Source organism: Nannobrachium achirus (assembly GCF_963921795.1).
Source record: "Nannobrachium achirus genome assembly, chromosome: 21".
NCBI lineage: Eukaryota > Metazoa > Chordata > Actinopteri > Myctophiformes > Myctophidae > Nannobrachium > Nannobrachium achirus.
The window spans coordinates 11,921,193-11,944,381 of record NC_137828.1 but is presented as its reverse complement, the minus strand read 5'-3'; the positions used below and the strand labels follow the sequence as shown (position 1 = coordinate 11,944,381).

Genomic DNA, 23,189 nt, shown 5'->3' with positions numbered 1-23,189 from the left:
AGCAGCAGTGGAGCTGTTAGCTGGAGCAGTGCATGATAATAACATGCTCTCTCTGTACACGAAACAGTTGGCTCTGTGTATGAATGGAAAAGAGGCAAAGAGAGTAACAGTTATTATAAGGCCACAAACCCACAACAGTGGGATCAAATATAACGAATACCTCAAGGCACAAACTCCTCAAGTTAATCAGTCATCGACACTTACAAAGACTGTTTTCCAATTCAGATGTTCAGAGTCAAAGGTTTAAGTCACAGTGCAATGAAGAAAAGATGTCCTGTTATTTCCACATTGTATTTATCTTAAACTTTTGTGTTTTCATTTACTCAATAGCTAGTCTCCACTCTGCATGCTTGGCCCTTTCTTGCAATTGGATACTGATAGCCATCTAGTTTGTTTGGCTCTTCAAAGATAACCCTGTGCTACAAAGATACAGAGTCCTTTATGGCCAGGAGGAGGAGAACCTTCGGACTAATGAACCTTCGGACTTATGGGCAGTCCCTCAATTGATTCCTTGAATTCATGGAGATTTTGTTGTTTTTGTTACATTCCTAAGCCAATAATGACCGGCTGGCCTAATTGCTAGGCCAGAAGAACTACCTATATAATAATAATAATAATAATAAACTTTATTTATAGAGCACTTTTCAAAACAAGGTTACAAAGTGCTTTCCAATGGCAGAATAAAATACAGTGCAATAAAATTCAATGAGATAAGACAACAGTAAACAGTAGCATTTAAAAGGTAAACAACTAAACAAAATAAGTAAAACAAAATAATAAAAGAAAATAGAACATAGTACATAAAAGGCTAATTAAAAGCCTTGGTGTACAGGTGAGTTTTCAGTTGTGTCTTAAAAGAATACAGTGACGTAACTAATCTAAGAGCCTCAGGCAGGGCATTCCAGAGCCTGGGTGCCCGGACCGAGAAAGCACGGTCACCCATGGTGACAAGATTCGTTTCTGGGACTTTAAGTAGAGTATAAACATTTCACTCTCCTTATGTCTTTTTTCTTTTTTGGGAGACTCCTCTGAGTACCACCAGAGAGGGGCTCAAGTACCACTAGTGGTACATGTGCCACAGGTTGAGAACCACTACTCAAGGCTATTTGTACTTTTACTCGAATAAAAAGACAACAGCAGCAAGCAACATCTGAGTACTACTTCTACCTCTGGTTGGATTCACCTTTGGATGAGTGAGTGCTAGATGTTTGTTTTCCCATGAATAACATGCAGGTGGTGACACCTGGTGGTGATACACGTGCGCGCACGCACGCACACACACACACACACACACACACACACACACACACACACACACACACACACACACACACACACACACACACACACACAGAGAGAGAGAGAGAGAGAGAGAGAGAGAGAGAGAGAGACACTAACACCATTCTGTCTTTGCAATGTTCGTTTATTGGCAGAGTTAGGCAGTGCACAGCTATACAGTTTTAATATCACAGTGGTTATACTGGTCAACATCCCAGCTGCAGTGTTAAAGGTGTTAATATGTGATATTTATTTATTAAAAGTGTTAAATAGCTCTATATTCTGATTGGTAGTGATTGTTCAGTAACAGTGCTCATCTCCCCGTCTTTCCAGCTCTTTAGTAAAAATAAAATACATTTTCAGGTCAGGATACCAATTTACGTCCAATCAGGAGAAAGAACTCTTACAGGATACACGATTATGAGTCAGGATTCGGCCTTAGAGGAGTTGTCCTTTAAATGAGTAATTCTCTGAGATCCCAATCTATACTGTAAAATTATCAGTGACAATTTAAGTCTAAAAGTTACAGACCTGTAAGGGTCCATTTGGTTAATAACTGGCAAGATTTCTCACATTCCACTCTTCTAACGCCACCATGAGGTTGCTATGGCCAATTTATGCATTATGCGACCTGATGGTGGTCGCTTATCTCCCGATTAGGGAGTCTTACTGGAACCAGGTGGAAGGAGCCTGCTGGTTGGTCGGTTATTGACCAATCAATTAGAGGGCTGACAATGGGTCAAATCAAGAGGTGTGAGATAAAAAAAAAAAAAAGTAATAATAATGAAATTAAGCAAAACAATGAGAAGAATAACCAGTCAAATGCAGGTTGGTGCAGTTTGGCCCCACCCACTCCATCTGAGGCTCAGGCGCTGATAGGGTGAAAGTGTGCTGTAGGGCGGGGCTGGCGGGTGTGGTGTGAACCAATCAGCTCAGTAGGGTTCAATGTTGACATCAACGTGTCCCCACACCTATAAGAACACAATGTGTGTGTTTAGGTATAGTTGTTTAATTTATGTTGTTGGTCGTGTAATATACAGTAGATGTGTAGAAAGCTGTGTGTGTGTGTGTGTGTGTGTGTGTGTGTGTGTGTGTGTGTGTGTGTGTGTGTGTGTGTGTGTGTGTGTGTGTGTGTGTGTGGCATGTTCCTGCAGAAACGCAGGCTTGTCAATAATCATGATAACCCACACCCTCTTGTGTAATATTGCTTAATTTAATGTTGCTTAACACCTACACTAATGGAGTTAGCAGACCAATGAAATGCATCCAAGTTTGTTCCTATGTGAATTCATAATAAAGACTGGTGTGAAACTACAGCTTCTATAAAAGTTGCTGAGGGTTTGTTGTACATTGTGCATGTCTTTGGCATGCTCCTGCTCAAAAGGATTCGGGGAGGGCGTGTACTGTATATGCGCGTGACACCACCAATACAACACTGTGTGTATGTGTGTGCGTGTGTGTACCAGTTTGAGGTTGTCAGCGTCCAGGATAGCGAACATGCGTCTGGGTCCAGGTGACCTGGGATAGCAGGGCTCTTTCCAAGTGATGGTGACTCCAGGAGCCAGCTCCCTGACACACACACACACGCACACGCACACGCACACGCACACACACACACACACACACACACACACACACACACACACACACGAAGAAAGGACAAAATATTAGTGATAAATTCTCTAATATTGCAGGGGTCTGCAACAAGGGTTACAGGACCCCATGGCCAGTGGCTCTCTAACGTTTTAAGGGCCCCCAAATTGACTTTGGCTGCGGACACCCCACCTGAAAATATTTTGTGCTCACATTTCCTTCAGAATGTTTCCAAAAAGCTCACAACATTGTGTTGTGAGCAGTGTTGGGCAAGTTTTTTTACTAGTTACATTACTAGTTACTAAATGATCTAAATTATACTTTACTCTAAAAATCACACCAGTGTGAACTGAGCGGTGCTGTCCATTAATTTCAAGGCTGTGTGTGTGTGTGTGTGTGTGTGTGTGTGTGTGTGTGTGTGTGTGTGTGTGTGTGTGTGTGTGTGTGTGTGTGTGTGTGTGTGTGTGTGTGTGTGTGTGTGCGCGTGCGCGTGCGTGTGTACCTGTAGTATTTGACTCTGTACGGCATGAGTCTAGTTCCCTCCATGGCGACGTACACGTTGACCAGTGTAATGTCACTGAAAGGGTTGGTGAACTCCAGGGTGCTGAACATCTCATAGTTCACCTTGGGCACGCCACTCATCTACACACAACATGACACCACACCACACCACACCAATTCACAAGTCACACAACACAATAAAAAGATGATATGGTTACTAGTAAGACTCCTCAGGGTGAGGTCGCGCCATGTCTAGTATGTCGCAGGGACTCACCCCCAATCCAACCTTTGATGCTGAGTGCCAAGCAGGGAGGCATTGGGTGCCATTCTTCTGTCTTTGGTATATGACCCGACCCGACACAATCACGTCGCATACACAAACTTTAGAAGGCAATCATAGGCAATCAGGAGGGAATATGGGAAATGGGACAGTCCATGTTGATGACATGACGTTAGAGATACTGACATACTGTGTACCGCTTTGCGTGATTTTAGGGCAACATCTGTAGGAGCAGTGTCCAAAAATGTGTTTTGAAAAGATCGGCCTGATGGCGGTGCTAGAGGAGGGCCATGTGAGTAATCAGGGGCGGAGGTTGTGATTTGCCATCCAAGGAGTGTGTGTGCAAAGTTTGGCAATGATAGGGCCAACGGTGGCAGAGATAAGAGTAGGGGCAAAGGTGTGACGTGACGTGACGTGACGTGACGTGACGTGACGTGACGTGACGTGACGTGATCAGATGTGATGTGATGTGATGTGATGTGATGTGATGTGATGTGATGTGATGTGACGTGACGTGACAGACAGACAGACAGACAGACAGACAGACAGACAGACAGACAGACAGACAGACAGACAGACAGAAAGACAGCCGGTGGAGCTTTTCATTGTAACTTGCGACCTAGCGGTCGCAACAAGGCCACTGGAGCTGGATAGTGACACGTGCAAAGTTCAAAACGATCAACCATTGCTTTGCTCGTCTGTGTTATTAAGACAATTAGCTTAGCTGTTGCTTTTACTTACTTTTTTATGGGTTTGTATTTTGTGTGGGTGTGTGGGTGTGGGTGTGGGTGTGGGTGTGGGTGTGGGTGTGGGTGTGGTGGGTGTGGGTGTGGGTGTGGGTGTGGGGGGCTCACCGAGATTGTGATTTGTGGGGCCTTGAGGGTGACAACTCTGATGGCGCTCAGCGGTTGCTTGAACCCGTCTCCAATGTCCGCCTCTCCAGTCAGCACGAACTGCAGGCTGTTCTGTGAGCCCATATGGTGCATGTAATCCCTGTTCTCTATGACCACGTAAACACGGTGAGCTGAACACACACACACACACACACACACACACACATACACCCGCACACGCACACACACACACACACACACACACACACACACACACACACACACACACACACACACACACACACACACACACACACAGGGACGTGCAGAGAATGTTAGAGAGGCAGGGGCTGACATTTCTAAAAGGGCCTTTTGGTGGAAATATGGAAAATAGCAGACCTCCAAGCTCACTACGTGTCGCGCTGCGATGCGTTATGAGCTTGGAGGTCGGCTATTTTCAGTATTTGATACCACACTGAACTAAGGATAATCAAGTGTGAATACTGGGATTTCTACCCAGAGAGGGCAATTCTTTCAACATTAGATGCTGCATTCAAGTTCAGTTTGGACAAGGCAATTCTCTTGAATGCTGCCTTCAGGTATGGTATGGGAAGGGGGCATTTACCTTAGTTGGTTTCTTTCACCACAGTAAAAAACTGCATTCATGGTCTGGAGAGGGCACTACCAGACGGGTAAAAGGGCAGGGGCTCAAGCCCCCTTTGATGTCTATGTGTGCACGTGCCTGCACACACACACGCGCACGCACGCACGCACGCACGCACTCACGCACGCACGCACGCACGCACGCACGCACGCACACACATGTGACATTTTGAAATGTTCTGTAAATAATTAATAATATAAATATGAAAATAGCTCTCACTGGGTTAGGTGCTCTATGAAAAAGAAGAAGAAAGAAATGTATTAATCACCACTATACGATCACATGTTTGTAGTTTGCATGTTTTGAAGTGATTCCATGCTGCAGATTTGTGTACTGCAGGGGTCTTCAACGTTTTCATGCCAAGGACCCCTTAGTTGAGAGCGATATGAAGCAGGGACCCCCACAACCTGTTCATAGATTCCATATAGTTTCATTGATTTTGGATTCATGTCAATTTGTGTTTTCATATATTTAACCACTTGAACTATCAATACTTAAAAAAAACTTGACCTTTCACTCTGTACTTAGTCTGCTCTTCCTTCCCTCTACACCAAACCTCTTTGCCGAAAATAGCTGATCTACAAGCTCTGCGAGGCATTGTGAGCTTCTAGATCTGCTATTTTTGGCTAAAGTTCTCAGAATGTTGAAGCTAGGGTTCAAGTGGTTCAAAAGTTTCACTAATTTTTACATGACGATTAATTGTCACTCACAAAATTGCAATTAACAATTTAATTGTGTTTTTTGTTGTTAACAATTACATCTCTGTTAGGCGTGTAGGCTTTGAAGTTGCACGTGGCAGATATGACACATAACCTAAATATACAAACAAATTACTGACATATTTGACAACTTTATACTTAATATGTAGCCATGATTTTTTCTCTTCAATGTCCTACGTTGCCATGGTTACCATAGACTTCCATGTAATTGCGCAATTGTGTAAAAAGTGCACGCCCATGCCTAGATGATGCACCACGTGTGTGCGCACTGTTCACAGCTTTCAAACAAAAAAATCCGCTTGGAAATCCGTTCAGGCATTCATGATTTATCAGCCATTATGTTTTCTTCAGATGTAAACAAACATGGCTGCCATGTTTGAAAGAATGGGTTGGTATGGGGGTTAAACATGCAATTTCGCGATCGCGATCATGCCTAATACATTTCTGGAGGTCCAAAAATTTTTTTTTTTTTTTTTTTTTTTTTTTTTCAAAAACGGCCCAAACTCGGGAAACTCGGGGTTGGCACAGCGTTGGTACCAATACAAACTCGGGAAACTCGGGGTTGGCACCATATGTGTTAAAAAATAACATTGATAGTGGGAATAGGTGCGATGCGACGTGTTGTGAGCTTGTAGATCTGCTATTTCCACAATTTTTTTAAATTTTTTGAAAATGTCAACATGGAAACGAGTATGACGATTATGACAAAATAATTGTGATTATGTCAAATAATTGGGATTTAATAGACAAGTATGTAATAATTGTGGCAGGCCTACTGTTTGTAACATAACTGAATGGTTTAGGCCAGTGTCACCATAGTGAAAACTGCACTCATGGTCTGGAGAGGTAGTCACTTTTTACAGACGGGGAAAAGGGCAGGGGCTCAAGCCCCCTTTGATGTCTGTGTGCACGTGCCTGACACACACACACACACACACACACGCACGCACGCACGCACGCACGCACGCACGCACGCACGCACGCACGCACGCACGCACACACGCACGCACACACAAAACTCACAATGGAGCGGTGCCACAGTGACGCTCTGCCGGTGGTCTTTGATCTGCATGGTTGCCACTCCAGTGTAGTGGACCACAGAGCCAATGAGAGTGAAGTGGACGATGGCCTCACGGTCCGCCTTGTTGCTGAAGTCTAAGACCAGGTTGAAGCCCTCGCCCATGTACACCTGCACAGAGAGAGAGAGAGAGAGAGAGAGAGAGAGAGAGAGAGAGAGAGAGATCAGAGACACATACATCCCACAGATCATAACCACCCAAGGAGAGTTTGAAAACATGACCAAAGATGAAAAACTCCCATACCTGCTTGGTGAAGTAAAACAATGTGCAAGCACAGCAGCAAGATGTGTGAGCTAGCTGCTGTGATAGGAGAAGGATATCAAATGGAACCCAACCACCTTAAAAACCATTGTATATATCCCTGCTCTGCCTGCATGTAACCTTGATCCATGAAAACTGTTACACCTGTAAATATTTTGTTCCGATTGTATTGTATTGTATTGTGTACATTTCTGCTTTGGCAATGTAAACATATGTTTCTCATGCCAATAAAGCCCTTTGAATTGAATTGAATTGAATTGAATTGAATTGAATTGAGAGAGGAGAGGAGAGGGGGAAACATCAGAGTTTCTCGCCTTCAATCCAGTGTGATCAGACAATAGATCAGGCCTCAATGGCCTATATATATATATATATATATATATATATATATATATATATATATATATATTAATAAAGGATAAAATAAATAAAATGTCCATATACAGTATGGGCATTCCCAGATGATGCCCTGTTAGGGTACCCCCTTATGCCCATATTTGGAGATCCCCAGGCATCAAACCCAGGCCCTAACTCGCCAAGGGAGAAAGAGACTGCACAAGAGCAGAAAACCCGCACCACTCCAAGTTAAGTAAAGTCTTTTAGGTGCACGGCTCAATAGTAACATGAAGAAAAGAAGGTGCCAGCACACAAGGAAATCCTTTTCACATGGTTTATTTACCTCTTGGACAGAGAACAACGGGCGCGTTTTGACCTACATTGTCTTCATCAGCATTGTCCAATGCTGATGCCCTGCTTTACTAATTAACATGCGTTTTTTGCCCATACTGTGGAGATCCCTGTCCCAATGTCATCAATATTAAGGACATATCTGGGAATGCCCATATTTGGTAATGCCCATATATGGGCATGTTTTGACATAACATTGTTGACTATCATGCAGGGGTCTCCATATATGGGTAACTGATCCGATATACACAGGGTTCCCACGGTCATGAAATTCCTGGAAATATTTTGAAATTAGAAAAATATTTGTCCATTACTGGAAAAGTTTTGGAATTGATCAAGGGTCCTGGAAGGTTATTGATTTTCGCAGCGTGCATGCTTTATTTTTGCTAAACTGCCTGTCTTTGGGCATTGCCTGAGTAAGCGACTCAGTGAAATATTCTGGAAAAGTTTTGTAAAAGTTTTGGAATTTCATTGGTAAAAATGGGATGGAACCCTGTATATACTGTACATCACTGGCCAGATGGCCAAGAATTGTCGCGACCTCGCCTGTATAATGTACCTGTTTACAGTCGATGCTGACAGACATCTGTAGAGTGCATTGTTTTTGACTCAGGGCACCCCAGTAAATAGCTTTTTCATCCATGGCACCCCTGAATTACGCCGTACATTTTTTTAATCGTATATCATATTACGCTATAGGTAAATATGCACATCTTTCCACCTGAGATACGGTAGGCTATGTCAATGAGAAATATCCGTTTCCATCAGAACTGACTGAAAATAACGTTATACTTGACCTTTTAACCACTTGAATGAACCCCAGCATCTCTATCCTGGGGAAGGTTCACCAAAAATAGAGCGTTGTGAGCTTGTAGATCTGCTTTGATTTTTGGTGAAGACAGGGACGTGCTGGGCCCCTGATTCAGCCCAGGAAAAAGAGTTGGAGAGGCCCTAATTTCTTTGTCGGGTGGAAACCTTATATGTCCAAAACCGTTTGTTTTGTATTTATCATTTCAAAAATGATTTAAACTAGTGAAAACAGCCGATCTACAAGCACACAACGCCTCACGGTGCGAGGCGTTGTGTGCTTGTAGATCTGCTGTTTTCACTACTTTTGTGCAACGGCCTTGTATGATGAAGCAGGGCTTTGCTTTGCGAAAAAAAATTGAAACTTGGAGATACAAGGTTTCTGCCCGACAGTGACGATTTACTTGGCCGCCCAGCCCCCAAAATGGAACGAAGGCCGACATTTTATTTTAAATTTCTTCCTAATGGCCGGCCTGGACCGGCCGGGAATGAACCGGCCGTTCGGGAGTTGTCCCGCTTTTCCCATTGGCCAGCACGTCCCTGGGTGAAGAGAGATGGGGTAGATGGAAAAAGAACTCAAGTACAGTGCAAATCAGGTCTGTTTTACTGAAGTGGTATTGATGCACTCCAAATATTATCAGAACTGGCATCACGGCACCACTTTGGGAAACCCATGTACCTGTTGGCAGTCGAGGTTGACAGCCATTTTGTCCACGGCAGCGAGGAACTCCGGAAGCTCCCTCTTCAGCCCATACTTCTCGGCCAAGGCCATAGTCGCTATATCCTCAACACAGCCTGCACACATACACGCGGGCGCACAAACGCACGCGCACACGCACAGTCGCACACGCACACACACACACACACACACACACACACACACACACACACACACACACACACACACACACACACACGCACACATGCGCACACACACACACACACACACACACACACACACACACACACACACACACACACACACACACACACACAGGGTCGTCACAACGGGGAGGGGAAAGTGGGACTGAGTTACTAGGGCCCAAGGTGGAGGGGCCTTCATTATTTTATACTTTAGATATTGAAAAATAGTAGATATACAAGCTCACAGCGCGACTTGTGGATCTGCTATTTTTGAAAAGTCGTGAAAATGTGTGAAAATCTTTGAATTTTCTTATTTTTTTAAGCGAACATTTGTAACAAAAATGTTGCTTCTGGGGGGGTCCCTGGAACTAAATATTTTGAGATTGGGGTCCGTGGCCAAATACCTATCATTTTGGGGGTCCTTCCCATGAAAAGGTTTGAGCACCACTGACACAGAAAAATGATTTTTTTTTTTTTTTAACTGAACGATTTGAAATATTCAAAGACTTGCACAAAATGTTCACGATTTTTCAAAAATAGCAGATCTACAAGCTCGCAGTTAATGTGAGCTGTAAGCTTGTTGTATATCTGCTATTTTTCAATAGTTAAAGCACAAAAAATGCGTAATAATGCGTTCACAGTCTAAATGCGTTCCCTCCCCCTATAAAGAACATTCATGGGGGTCCCACAGTGAATCCTTGTACCCAGGGCCCAGAATTTGGTGACACCCCTGCACACACACACACACACACACACACACACACACACACACAGAGGGAGATGTTGCTATTTATGTATTATAACTTCCTGTAAGAAAGTGAGACAGAAGGTCAAATGACCGGCTGAGGGCATTAATATGTATTGATTTTACTCCGGCTTCCAACAGTAATTAATTTAGAGTGAGGGGGAAGGGTTTGTACTGGTTGTTTTTTCTGCATCCCCTTTTCATTGCACGTGCATTATTTCGTTTGTTCGTGTTGATTACAGACACTATCAAAGTGAATTAATCAGGTGGTGGTGGTAGGGGGGTGTGGTGAACTACAAAACAAGTGCTCCAACACCTATCTTACTGGTACCTCAAAAGAACTGTAACATATACGTTCCCCATTTTCTACTGTTTTTATTATATGTTGACACATGCTTTGGCAATGTAAACGTATGTTTTCTCATGCCAATAAATCCCCTTTGAATTGAATTGAATTGAATTGATTTGAACTGAATTGAATTGAATTGAGATATATAGAGAGACAGACAGACGGAGACAAAGCGAGATACTGTGTTAGAGACTGCGAGCTTGCGTGTGTGCTTGTGTGTGTTACTTTGCCACGGCTATACCTTCAATGTACTTGTAGTTGCGTGTGATGTCAAAGGGAATGTCAAATCCCACAGCCTTGGTCAGGATGACGTGTCCCACGTGAGTCTTGTCCACCCGGGAGGTTCTCAGAACGCCGTACTTGTCCCTCTTCCTGAAGACAAGATCACTGTTCACCTGAAGACAAACCACATCACTATGGAGTCACTGTTTATCCCTATAGTTACAATAAAAGCAGTGTTGACCTGTCGGACCACTGATCAGTGACATAGCTAGGCCTGCGATACGCACCTCAGCAAAGACAAATGCAGCATCAAATGGGTGATACATCAGGCCATCCTTGATCGCTTTGACTGATGCAGGACCACAGCGAAAATGACCTGGGAAAATACAGCAATATGTCACTGTCTGTCCGTCTCTCTGTCTGTCTGTCTGTCTGTCTGTCTGTCTGTCTGTCTGTCTGTCTGTCTGTCTAGTCTACTCTAAAGGACCATTCACACTGAGCACTTACGTAACTATAACTATAAAAAGTAAAAAATATTGAATCAATCAAATTAAAATCTGTCCAGGGAGGTCATAAAAGCCTGATTAAAGGAGAAAATGACAAAAAAGAAAAGAAAAAGAAAGTGGAATATCCCTTTAAGGCATGAACACAATGATAATCATCCGTCCGTCTGTCTGTCCGTCCGTCCGTCCGTCCGTCCGTCCGTCCGTCCAAGCATCCACCAACACTCACAAATAAAATTGTGTTTAATAGTGTTTAGAGAAGCTGTTAAAAAAAAGAAATTGAAGTGAGTCAGTAATAGTGGTACCGTCGCTGGTCTCCTGAGGTGTAGCGTCCACGGCCTGCCAGCCTCCCAGATCTTGAGGAAGGTCTGCTCTGGTCATCCAGGCCTCATTCCAACAGTGGTAGTTCCTGTGGAACACACAGCAGTCACATCAACATTATTGCGACCGTATTGAGGTCGCAGTTAACTATGAAAACGGTCACATCTTGTCCGTATCTTGTCTGTAACGCCTCTCAATGTCTATAGCTGCTGACCTGTTGTGACATCACATTGTGACATCAGCAATATTAGCCTATTACTAGTAAACCTAATAGTTGTGGAAGTAGTAGTAGTAAAAATAATAATCTCGTTGTCGGGTGGAAAACCTTGTATGTCCAAAAACCTTGTATGTCCAAAACCTGTATTTATAATTTTAAAAATGGTTTAAAATTGTGAAAATAGCCTCACATCGCAAGGCATTGTGTGCTTGTAGATCGGCTATTTTCACTAGTTTTGTTCGACAGTCTTGTATGATGAAGGCTTATTTTACGGGAAAAAACATACACATTTGAAACTTGGAGAAACGAGTTTTCTGCCCGACAGTGACAATGTGATGCTAATGTTTCACAAGCAACATGTACACACCTGCATATGACGCTAATGTTTCTAAAAGAACATTTACACATCTGCAGTGCATACAGTATGATAATAATGTATTTGCAATGTATATTGTGGTGGCTGAATTTACATATTGCAACATATATGTATTAATCTACTGTGTTCAGCTGTGTTAAATATAGTTTAAATGCATTGTCGGCAACTTCTCAAACCAAAGGTTTGGTTTGACTTTACTACAGCTGTCCATCCTGCAGGTGACATCCCACACAAACTGCTACTACCCTCTGTCAGCATAATCTGTCTATATAGCACATATACTGTTCTGTAAAGACTTCTGTAAGTATTGGTGTCCTTTATCTTTAGCACATATCCTTGTAAGACTATTTATAATAGAATCTCTTAGAGTGGACACTAAGAACGGTCTGAGATTGTGCTTGAGAAGCTTCTACCCGACGGGCTGTCTGGGGCTGCTGTAAATGCTGTTTCTGTTGCTTAATCTTTTCAAATAAATGGTCAACCTTCACCCTGACTGGATATTAATACTTTCCATTACCATTTATGTTTATTTATTTATTTAACCGGTTTTCTATCTTTCAATCTACTTCTCCTCTCTTCTCACAGAACACTACAAGACAATGGAGTGTAAACGCACGGCACAAAAGATTATTCATTAAATTAACAGACAAACTGACCAATGGTACAGATAACAGACATGATTGACAGTTGTGTGAACCAACCAGATGGAGTCTCTGGTGTTCTCTTTATCAGGTGTTCCGTCCAGTCTGAAGATGAGGTCGGTCTTCAGGTTGCCAGTGTTGTCATGAGCTGAGCTGAAGTTAGTCAACGCTCTGGCTGGAATGCCCAGGCAACGCAGGACTGGATGTACATACACATGGAGTTGGAGAGAGAGAGAGACAGATCGACAGACAGACAGACACCGATACAGAGACCGAGACAGAGAAGAGAGAGAGAGAGAGAGAGAGAGAGAGAGAGAGAGAGAGAGAGAGAGAGAGAGAGAGAGAGAGAGAGAGAGAATGGCAGATGAGTGTGAGCAACGTGTCTGCGATCAGAAATGCGTGCATCTTTTTGTTTGCGATTGATCAAGTTGAATCACTTGTGACACAAGGAGCTTGTTTACTGTTGAGTGAGAAAACAAAGTTGCACATTAAGCTAATCATCTGCGGGGGCCCACAGGTTGAGAGCGTGCTGTTGTCGTTGACAGGGGTGTCGCACCAAATTCTGGTCCCTGGGTACAAGGATTCACTGCGGACACCCCATGAATGTTCTTCATAGGGGGAGGGGGTCTAACCCATTTAGACTGGGAACGCATTATTACGCATTATTTTGTGCTTTAACTATTGAAAAATAGCAGATCTACAAGCTCACTTGTAGATCTGCTATTTTTGAATATTTTTGACCCGATTCTAATGTCTTCTAAATCCTAAATCTAATCTAAATCTAAATCCCAGTTTTTTTTTTTAAACCTATGTTTCTATGTCAGCGGTGCTCAAACTTTTTCATGTGAAGGACCCCCAAAATTATATGTATTTAACCTCGGACCCCCATCTCAAAATATTTAGTTCCAGGGACCACATATATTCAAAGATTTGCACACATTTTCACGACTTAAATGCTGCGCTGCGAGCTTGTAGATCTGCTATTTTTCAATAGCTAAAGTATAAAATAATGAAGGCCCCTCCACCTTGGGCCCAAGTAACTCAGTCCCACTCCCCCCCCCCCCCTTGTGACGCCCCTGGTTGTTGACTGACAGGTGTTGAAGACCCCGGCGAACACCCAGCACTGAGCGAAGCAGACAGGAACGCCGGTGTGGGCGTACTGCAGGAGGATCTTCACGCTGCCGGTCCACAGGGTGGGGGCTGTTCCCTGGGAGAAGTCGTCACTCCAGTTCCCCACCAGCACCCCGTTGTCATCCTGACTGTTCAGCTGCATGAGACACAATTCAAATTTCAAAGCGCCTTTATTGTCATGAGAAAACATACGTTTACATTGCCAAAGCAAGTGTCACAAATAAAATAAAAACTGTTGAAAATGGGGAACATAATATATACAGTTGGAGGGGGTACAGCATGTAAACAGAGCTATGTCGCATTGTGACATTATATATATATATATATATATATATATATATATATATATATATATATATACATACAGGGTATAAAGCTTTTGGAGAAAGCATTATTTTTTCTCAAAATGCATTTAAAGGTAGCAGCTCTGTTTCATACTGTATGTGCAGTAGTATAGGTCTAGATGTCAATCCATGGTTTGTAGTCCTTATAGGGTGGTTGTGTTTCTAGCCTTCTTTTGTCGCAACAGTTCACAAATCTTGCTGCTGTGTTCGCACATTGTTGTATTTCTCCCAGTAGGTATGGGAGTTTTTCATCATTGGTCATGTTTTCAAACTCACTTCGGGTGTGTGTAATCACACCCGAGAAATGCAGACAGTGAGAGATGAACAGAAAAATATTTGAGAGACACAAGGGGTCATCAATGTGTCCGTACACGGACATAATGTGTCCGTGGCAAAGACTTGGCCTTGTCTGTGGCAATGTTTTTCTTCTGTTTTACACACCATTATTAATGTTCTTATTTTCATCATAAGACCCTGAATACAAGTTTCCAGACACTCTTAGTGGTTCTCAAATGTTTTATTTGCAATTACCCCGTAATACTGAGTGTACAAATGGAACCAAATGGACAAGTAAGGGACCATAACAAAGACCTGTTATGGTCATTCAGAACTCTTTGTGTGTTTCTGGTAATATAATTTTTCTTATACATTTTTATCCCAAGATTTTGTAACCGATTTTTTACCCAGTGCCAATACCTAAGCTCCAATCCTGGCCAACCCTTCCCTCTGCCAACCTGGGGAGGGCCCCGAACTGAGCCTGTGCTTCCTTCAGTACATAAGGAGTGAGCAAGCTGCTTCTTATCACCTGACAGGGGGAGTTTCCCCGGTAGGACGTAGCGTGTGGAAGGAACACGTTATTCCAACCAGTTCCTTTCCCCTCCATCAGATGCCCCGGCTGGCCAGGGGGAGGCATTATAATGACCAACCAGGATTACTGCATGTTTTTGTGAGGGGACGGGGAGAACATGCAAACTCCACACAGAAAGGCCCTTTTCACAACCCCACCTAGGGTATGGGCCCTGATGACGCGAAGGAGAGAACACATCCCACAGCGTCCCTAGCGGGAATCAAACCCAGGAGGCGACAGCGCTACCGACTGCGCCACTGTGCCCTTTTTCTGGTAATATTATTGTCCGCTCATTTTGTATGTCCATGTCCATGGCAAAAAATATATATATTTTGACAAGAATGTCCACCACAAGCCAACATGGCGATGACCCCAGATGGGACACCAACCAACCACACACATTAACACTTAACCACTTAAACACATTAAAGAGGTGGGGCCATAGTTTTGTACTTTTTCTGTTTTGTACGTGTCTATGGAGTTAAAATTACTCTAATAGACCCATAGGTGTGGTTACCGGTATAATATGCAAATATGTCCTTCTTGTGTATTTTTGGTTACTTCCTGAAAGCTGAAAGCCTCTGAGTCAAAACACTCCACTGAAATACACTGATATAATGACATCATACTATCATCAACATTGTGATTGTGGCTAACTTCAGCTGGGTCACCACCAGGCATACTTAATGAACTGGTGGGTGTGGCCACATAAAAACATTTTTTAGGGTTAGGGTTAGGGTTAGGGTTAAACAATTTTAACACTTTCTGTAGACTTATTTGAAGAAAAAAATCATATACCTGATGGTTGTAGGGGGGAATCACGGCACAATGTGACCTGAGGCCGATTCCAAAAGTGTCCTCTAAATCCTAACAGTTTTATGAGAATATCTCAGTGGTGCTCACACTTTTTCATGTCCAAGGACCACCCAGAACGATATGTATTTGGCCGCGGTTGCGGACCGCTATCTCAAAATATTTTGTTCCAGGGGTTATATTTTTTAGAGCTTGCTCACCATGGCGGATCCCTTCCGAACCAACTTGATTGGATCTGCTCTGTTGATGATCAGCATCTGACTTGCGTCCAGGATGTAGATACAAGCATCCAACACTCCCAACTCAAACTAGAGAGACAGAGACAGGGAGTATTGTAAGTAAGGGATGAGAAATTAAGAGAGTGAACGATAAACAGAAAAAAATACAAAAGTGTGTGTGTGTGTGTGCGTGTGTGTGCTTGTATTTCTATACTTTCAAGAACCAAATCTTCCTTGGGGACAAAATGTCCTACAAGTGCATTTTGATGTACTCACAAGTATAGTAATATACGTTCCAACATGTGTGTGATGTGGGAGTGTCGCTGTTTAAGGTGAGCAGGTGTGAGGAAAGAGTACAGCGCCTGCAGTGCCGGTCCCCTGACCTATGGAAGCGAATTTGTTTCCATACTGACCAGCTCATTGAGGTGTTTACTATGGATACTGCTGTGTGCTACTTGGCTAGTTTTTTTTTATGTCAAAACAAATATTTGGATTGCATGTTATCAGATAGATGCTAGGTTCACTGTCTACCTGGCATCCTATACTTTCAATTTACAGATCATCTTTTGATAGTATATTGTTAACACATCGGGTGCCCACGTGGTGTCTACGCGTCAATCTCTTTGATCTTTACGAGTGCCCAACGACGCGTTTGACGCGTTGTACAGTAAACTATACTGTACTGTAGCTACTGCACTTGGCTACCGCGGTGATGAAACAACTCCATTTCCCAACATGCAGCGCGCAATTACGTCACCCGGACGTGCTGTGTGGCTCGTTGACTTCCTGTTTACCGGCTGCACAAAAGTGCTGTTTTCTCCGGATTCCCTTCCTTTTTTCATTTTTTTCTCAAAACGGCAGCCTCTTCTACATGCCGTAACACAAACACTGTGGCTTAGAAATGATAAAAAACGGTCCTGACTGAAAGAAAAGATTTTCGCGAAATAAACAGGACATACTCGGATTACATTTACTCGGATTACTTTTCTCGCCAGTACTCTCGCCGGTAGGTAAAATGACGCGTTGCCATGGGCACCAGCAAATTAGACGTCAGAGATCACGTGGGCATCCGATGTGTTAAGACTGAATGAAGCTAGTTTCTTGGTTTAACTGTGATCCTTGTTTACAGAGGCATTATACACTGTTGCTGTTGTTGGATAAGAGTGTCTGCTAAATGCCTAAATCATCAGTCGAGGGACCCCAGGGATCCTTGAGGCGGTTCCAAATGGACCCGTCCCTTACAGGTCTCTAACTCTGAGAGTTAAGGGGGTCTGTGACATCTTTCTTTTTTTTTTATATATATATGTTTGAGAACCATTGGCCTAAATTGTAAATTGCTGGTTCTCCACAGTGGAAGGACCCAGGGCTTTGGGCTGTAAGTTAAAGGGATATCTCACTATCAGGCTTTAATGAACACCCAGGACAGTTTTTGAATTTCTTCATTCAGTATTTAGATACTTGATATTCATTTCCCCCCATTTCCTCCCTTCCAGGACCTTCTTATACAAACCCATTACAACTTCAAACTCCATTTTAACCATGATAGATTCAATTAAAACACCTGTCCTTTTTTCCTGACATGCTCCGAATACATGAGCAGGCCGTGTTCATTGATTTCTATTATTTTTTGTGGGAAATAAAAATTATTAAATACAATAAAAGATTATAAAAAATAAATGAGAAAAGTTAGCGAAAAAACACGGCCTGCTCAAAGGACAGTTGTTTTCATTGAATCTATCATGGTCATAATGGAGTTTGAAGTATACAGTGGGTTTGTATAGGAAGGTCATGGAAGGGGGGAAATGAATATCAAATATCTAAATACTGAATGAAGAAATTCAAAAACTGTCCTGGATGATTAGACGATAAAATGACAAAAAACGTTTTTTTGAAAGTGGAATATCCCTTTAAATACTCACAAAAAACTCTCTTGGTTCCGTGGTGTGAGCGTGTGTGTGTGTGTACCTGTCCATAATTCCAGCTCCTCTCAGACACAGCCGTGGGGTCTCCCTGGTATATGGTTCCCTGATCGTTCAGTACATACTCCTGCTTCTCTGCCTCATCTGCCAGATACACTGGATCCTCTACACGCACGCACGCACGCACGCACGCACACACACACACACACACACACACACACACACACACACACACACAAATGTGTTTTTATTTAGCTGTGCTTCACACCGCTCCAAAAATATATATCTCTGCTGTCAGGGAGATACCAGCTCCAAACTTTAACATTTTCAGGAAATGAAAAATAAAAATAAATAACAACATCCAGCACAAGTGGAGAGGTTTTGGCCGAAGTGCTTTTTACTACTTTTCATTGGTTCAATTTTTTTAACCAACATAGGCTACAGACGTAAAGGATGTTTGTTCACTGATTTATGAAAAGAAAAAAGAAAATGAAAAAAATGAAAAAATGACAAAGGGAGTTTGGTTTCTGATGGACAGGGACGATATATATAATATATTAACACGTGACTAAATAACTACAAACACAGACTATTTTTGTCCATTTACGGGAACCCTCCGTGTTGCTAATGACAGTTTCTCTACCCCTGAGCAACTGCCGCTAGGGCTGTCACAATTATTACATAATCGTCTAATCGCAATTATTTGAGGTAATCGCAATTATTTTGCATAATCGTCATAATCGTTTCCATGTTGAGAAATGTTAATATAGTTACAATCACTTTCAAAAAGTAGGGGAAATAGCAGATCTACAAGCTCACAATGTGATGCGACGCGTTGTGAGCTTGTAGAACGGCTATTTCCACTATCAATGTTCTTTGTATAAAATTGTCAAATATGTCAGTAATTGCTTTGTATATTTATGTTATGTGTGATATGTGATTGCAATGTATGTGCAACTTCAAAGCCTAAAAGCCAAACAGAAATGTAGACCTAATTGTCAACGAAACAATTAAATCGTTAATCGCAATTATTTGAGTGACAATTAATCGTCATGTAAAATGTCACCATCGTGACAGCCCTATAACTGCCGCCCGTCATAAAACTCACCAGGACACCAGGCATTGAAGAGCACGTAGAAGTCCTTGTTGCGGTCCCTCTGAGTGCGATGCAGTCCCAGCCTCTGGCGGTAAATGGACACGTACATCCTGTACTTGCCCACGATGGCGTTGGGAGACGGCGTGATGCCCAGCACCACCTCCGCACCCTGCATCTCATTCCCCACCACCACGCGACCCCGCCAAGCAGCGGCCGGGTCCGAGCGAGGCCCGAAAATCACCTGGACGTGAGAGCCCTGACTGACCGTGGGGTGGGAGCCTGCATGGGGCAGAGGAGAGAGAGGCCAGGGTCTTCAGAGGGTGCGTTCGAAAATACAGCACGGAACGCACTGGCCAATACAAACTAATACGTGAGTGTGCTCGGTGTGGGCATTTTCAAATTGTAGATCGGCTATTTTCAAATGGACGAAATGTAGGCTATATAGGGCTGAAGTGGTTAATGTATGTTTTGTAATAATAATCAAGAGTAAAACTATCGTTTTCAAACATAGTGGAGTAAGAGTACAATATTTAGAATTTAGTGAAGTACTGTACTGCCCTACAAAGGCAGAGTGCAGTAACTACGTTTTCGGACACAAAGGTCAAATTAGCCTTCATGATATTGGGGGATGAGCAATTAGCTCAAGAACAGATATAGACCTACAATCAGTGTAATATCACTTAAATGCCTTTATCTCATTTGGCTGATCAGCTGTAACACTTTTAAACCCATTTTTGGGTGAAATTCAGGAACGTAGTTACTGCACTCTGCCTTTGTAGGGCAGTGTAGCCTAGAAGTAAAAATAATGAAAATTGGAAATATTCCACTAAAGGAGTAGTTCACCCCCAAAATGACTTTTTTTTCCTATTGATTACTCACGACATAGAGACTTGAGTTCAATAATATTTGTTTGTATTTGTCACATTCCTATTCCTATTCATATTATTGAACTCAAGTCTCCATGGCTTGAGTAATCAATAGAAAAAAAGACATTTTGGGGTGAACTACGTAAGTACAGTACTTGAATAAATATACTTTGTTATTTTAGAACACTGATCACAGGACAAAATCTAACAGTAAAGTAAACATAAATTATCAAGGAGAAATCTAAGATATCGACATCTATACACATGGCATAAACCAGCAGGTACAGTATGCACATGACATGACATTACTGTGCATAAGAATATCAATGTTTTACACACAAGCAGGGGTGTCGCAACACATTCTGGGCCCTGGGTACAAGGATTCACTGCGGGCCCCCCATGAATGTTCTTCAAGGGGAAGACCACCCATTTTCAATATTGAACTATGTCATTAATATACCTTAGAGGAGTTGTGTGGAAATAGAAAAAAAGTTCCCCCTTTTCTGTGTTGCCTAGAACTGGAGGATTGATTTTGGGGTTTGTATTGTAAAGTACAACTTGATGACATCACACCATTGTACTTTGCAATACAAACCCCAAAATCGATCCTCCAGTTCTAGGCAACACAGAAGGGGGGAAACTTTTTTTCTATTTCCACACAACTCCTCTAAGGTATATTAATGACATAGTTCAATATTGAAAATGGGTGGTCTCCCCCTTTAATGGGGGAGGGTTTTTTCCCATTTAGACTGGGAATGCATTATTACTCATTATATGTTGTGCTTTAACTATTGAAAAATAGCAGATATACAAGCTCACAGCGCGGCACCGAGTGCCGCGCTGCGAGCTTGTAGATTTTGTAGATTTTTGAAAAACCTATGTTTTTTCTCTGTCAGTGGTGCTCAAACTATTTCATGTAAGGACCCCCAAAATGATATGTATTTGACCACGGACCCTAATCTCAAAATATTCAGTTCCAGGGACCCCCCAGAAGCAAAATTTGAGATACAAATGTTTGCTTAATAGGCCTATATTCAAAGGATTTGCACAAATGTTCATGACTTTTCAAAAATAGCAGATCTACAAGCTTGCTTTGAGCTTGTATATCTGCAATTTTCAATAAATTGCATATATATATATTTCAATAGCTAAAGTATAAAATAATTAGTGCCCTTCCTTCAACTTGGGCCCTAGTAACTCAGTCCCATGCACCCCCCCCCCCCCCACCCTTGTGACGCCCCTGCACACAATATTAAGGGTCAAAGGAGTATCAACGCATTGTCAGGTTCATATGGTACACAATAGGGCGACTACTTTCACAGGTGAAATCTAGATCCACAAGGAGAGGAGAGGAGGAGATATTTTAATTATCGTTTGAAGAGAATTAATGATGAAGAATCAAACTTCTCCCCTGATGGCATGCAGTCAAGTTCCTTAATGAGACTGTAATTAGTTCCCTATATACTTACACACACACGCACAAATGCACGCACACACGTGCACAGACATGCACACACACACATACACATACACACACGCACGCACGCACGCACGCACGCACGCACGCAGGCACGCACGCACGCGCACACACACACACACACACACACACACACACACACACACACACACACACACACACACACACACACACACAGACAGACGTGCACGCTCCGCACCGCACCGCACCCACACACACACACACACACACACACACACACACACACACACGCACACACACACACACACACACACACACACAGGATCATGTTCACTGTAGCACAACTTTCCATAATGACACCAAGCTGTCTCTCTAAGTGAGAATTGATATCTTTATATTGTTATGCCCATGATGATATTACAATTTACAATAAAGAAAACCTAATGCATTACAACTAATGAAGACTAAAGCTCTGTACAGACCGGTGAATTAGCGAAAGCGACATGAAATTCGCGGTTGGTGTGGACGCTTCCATTGACTTTATAAGGTTTTTTTTTTAAAAAGCGAATTATACGCTAATTCGCTATTCGCCAATTCACCGGCGGTGTGTACGGACCTTAACACTTGCTGTAATTGACAAAAAATAAATAAATGCAAATGAATCTACATACTCACGCTTGTTTCAAAAGTTATCAAAACTACAATAATCTTGATTCAGAACTACAATAAACTTGATTCAGAACTACAGAACTACAATAATATTGATTCAGAACTACAGAGAACTTTTGGGGCCAAAAGGCCCCAGCGCCCGTGGATCTTTTTTACTATTTTTACTATTTACTAATTTGGCTTCTCTTTCTTGTTGACAGGAAAGTGGTAGCATTATACTTTAGTCGTTATTTTTGTCTCGGATCTGTTGAAATAGTGAGGGACACATATTGACAATAAATCTGCTTGGAGGTCTGACTACAAAATGATGTCACGGCTTAAAAGCCCCATAAGCTTGACTCAAACTGACCAATCAGGAACTCCAGCTGGAAGTCGTCCCAATCGTGGAGGGGTCTGGAGAACCGCAGGCGGAGGTAGAACTCCTGGCCCCGGCGGATGATCAGCTTGAGGTTGTCATAGTCCTCTGTGTGATGCTGAGGCTTGTTCACATGTGTGAGCATGTCTATGTCTCTTGACTCGATAGTGAGAGGATCGGCTGCAGAGAGAGAGAGAGAGAGATAGAGAGAGAGAGAGATAGAGAGAGAGAGAGAGAGAGAGAGAGAGAGAGAGAGAGAAATAGAGAGAAATAGAGAGAAACAGGGAGGGGCGTCATTAGTGTTAGGCTTTAAGCCTATAGTATACACACACACACACACACACACACACACACACACACACACACACACACACACACAAGTGCGTGCACGCACGCGTGCACACACACACATGCACATATGCACATATGCTCACGTAAATATGCTCTGGGCGTGGCCTCAGGTGTCTCAGGTATCTCAGGTGCCTCAGGGGTCTCAGGTGCCTCAGAGTGTTCTTCATCAAATGGTTCAAACTCTGGCAGGTCAAATTCATCA

At 42.7% G+C, this 23,189-nt stretch overlaps 1 protein-coding gene across 1 annotated transcript; it reads right to left on the bottom strand.

The window, feature by feature from the left end:
- Positions 1 to 2,210: 2,210 nt before the first annotated feature.
- On the bottom strand, positions 2,211 to 22,781 carry LOC308306596 (coagulation factor XIII A chain-like; the record flags this gene model as incomplete). Its single annotated transcript, XM_080751635.1, has 15 exons — positions 2,211 to 2,249; positions 2,742 to 2,847; positions 3,374 to 3,513; positions 4,507 to 4,676; positions 6,892 to 7,057; positions 9,382 to 9,497; positions 10,902 to 11,055; positions 11,170 to 11,258; positions 11,691 to 11,794; positions 13,001 to 13,139; positions 14,033 to 14,207; positions 16,276 to 16,383; positions 18,259 to 18,377; positions 19,321 to 19,587; positions 22,631 to 22,781. 15 exons carry the CDS (start codon positions 22,779 to 22,781, stop codon positions 2,211 to 2,213), a joined length of 2,043 nt encoding a protein of 680 aa, XP_080607761.1.
- Between the last annotated feature and the right edge of the window lie 408 nt (positions 22,782 to 23,189).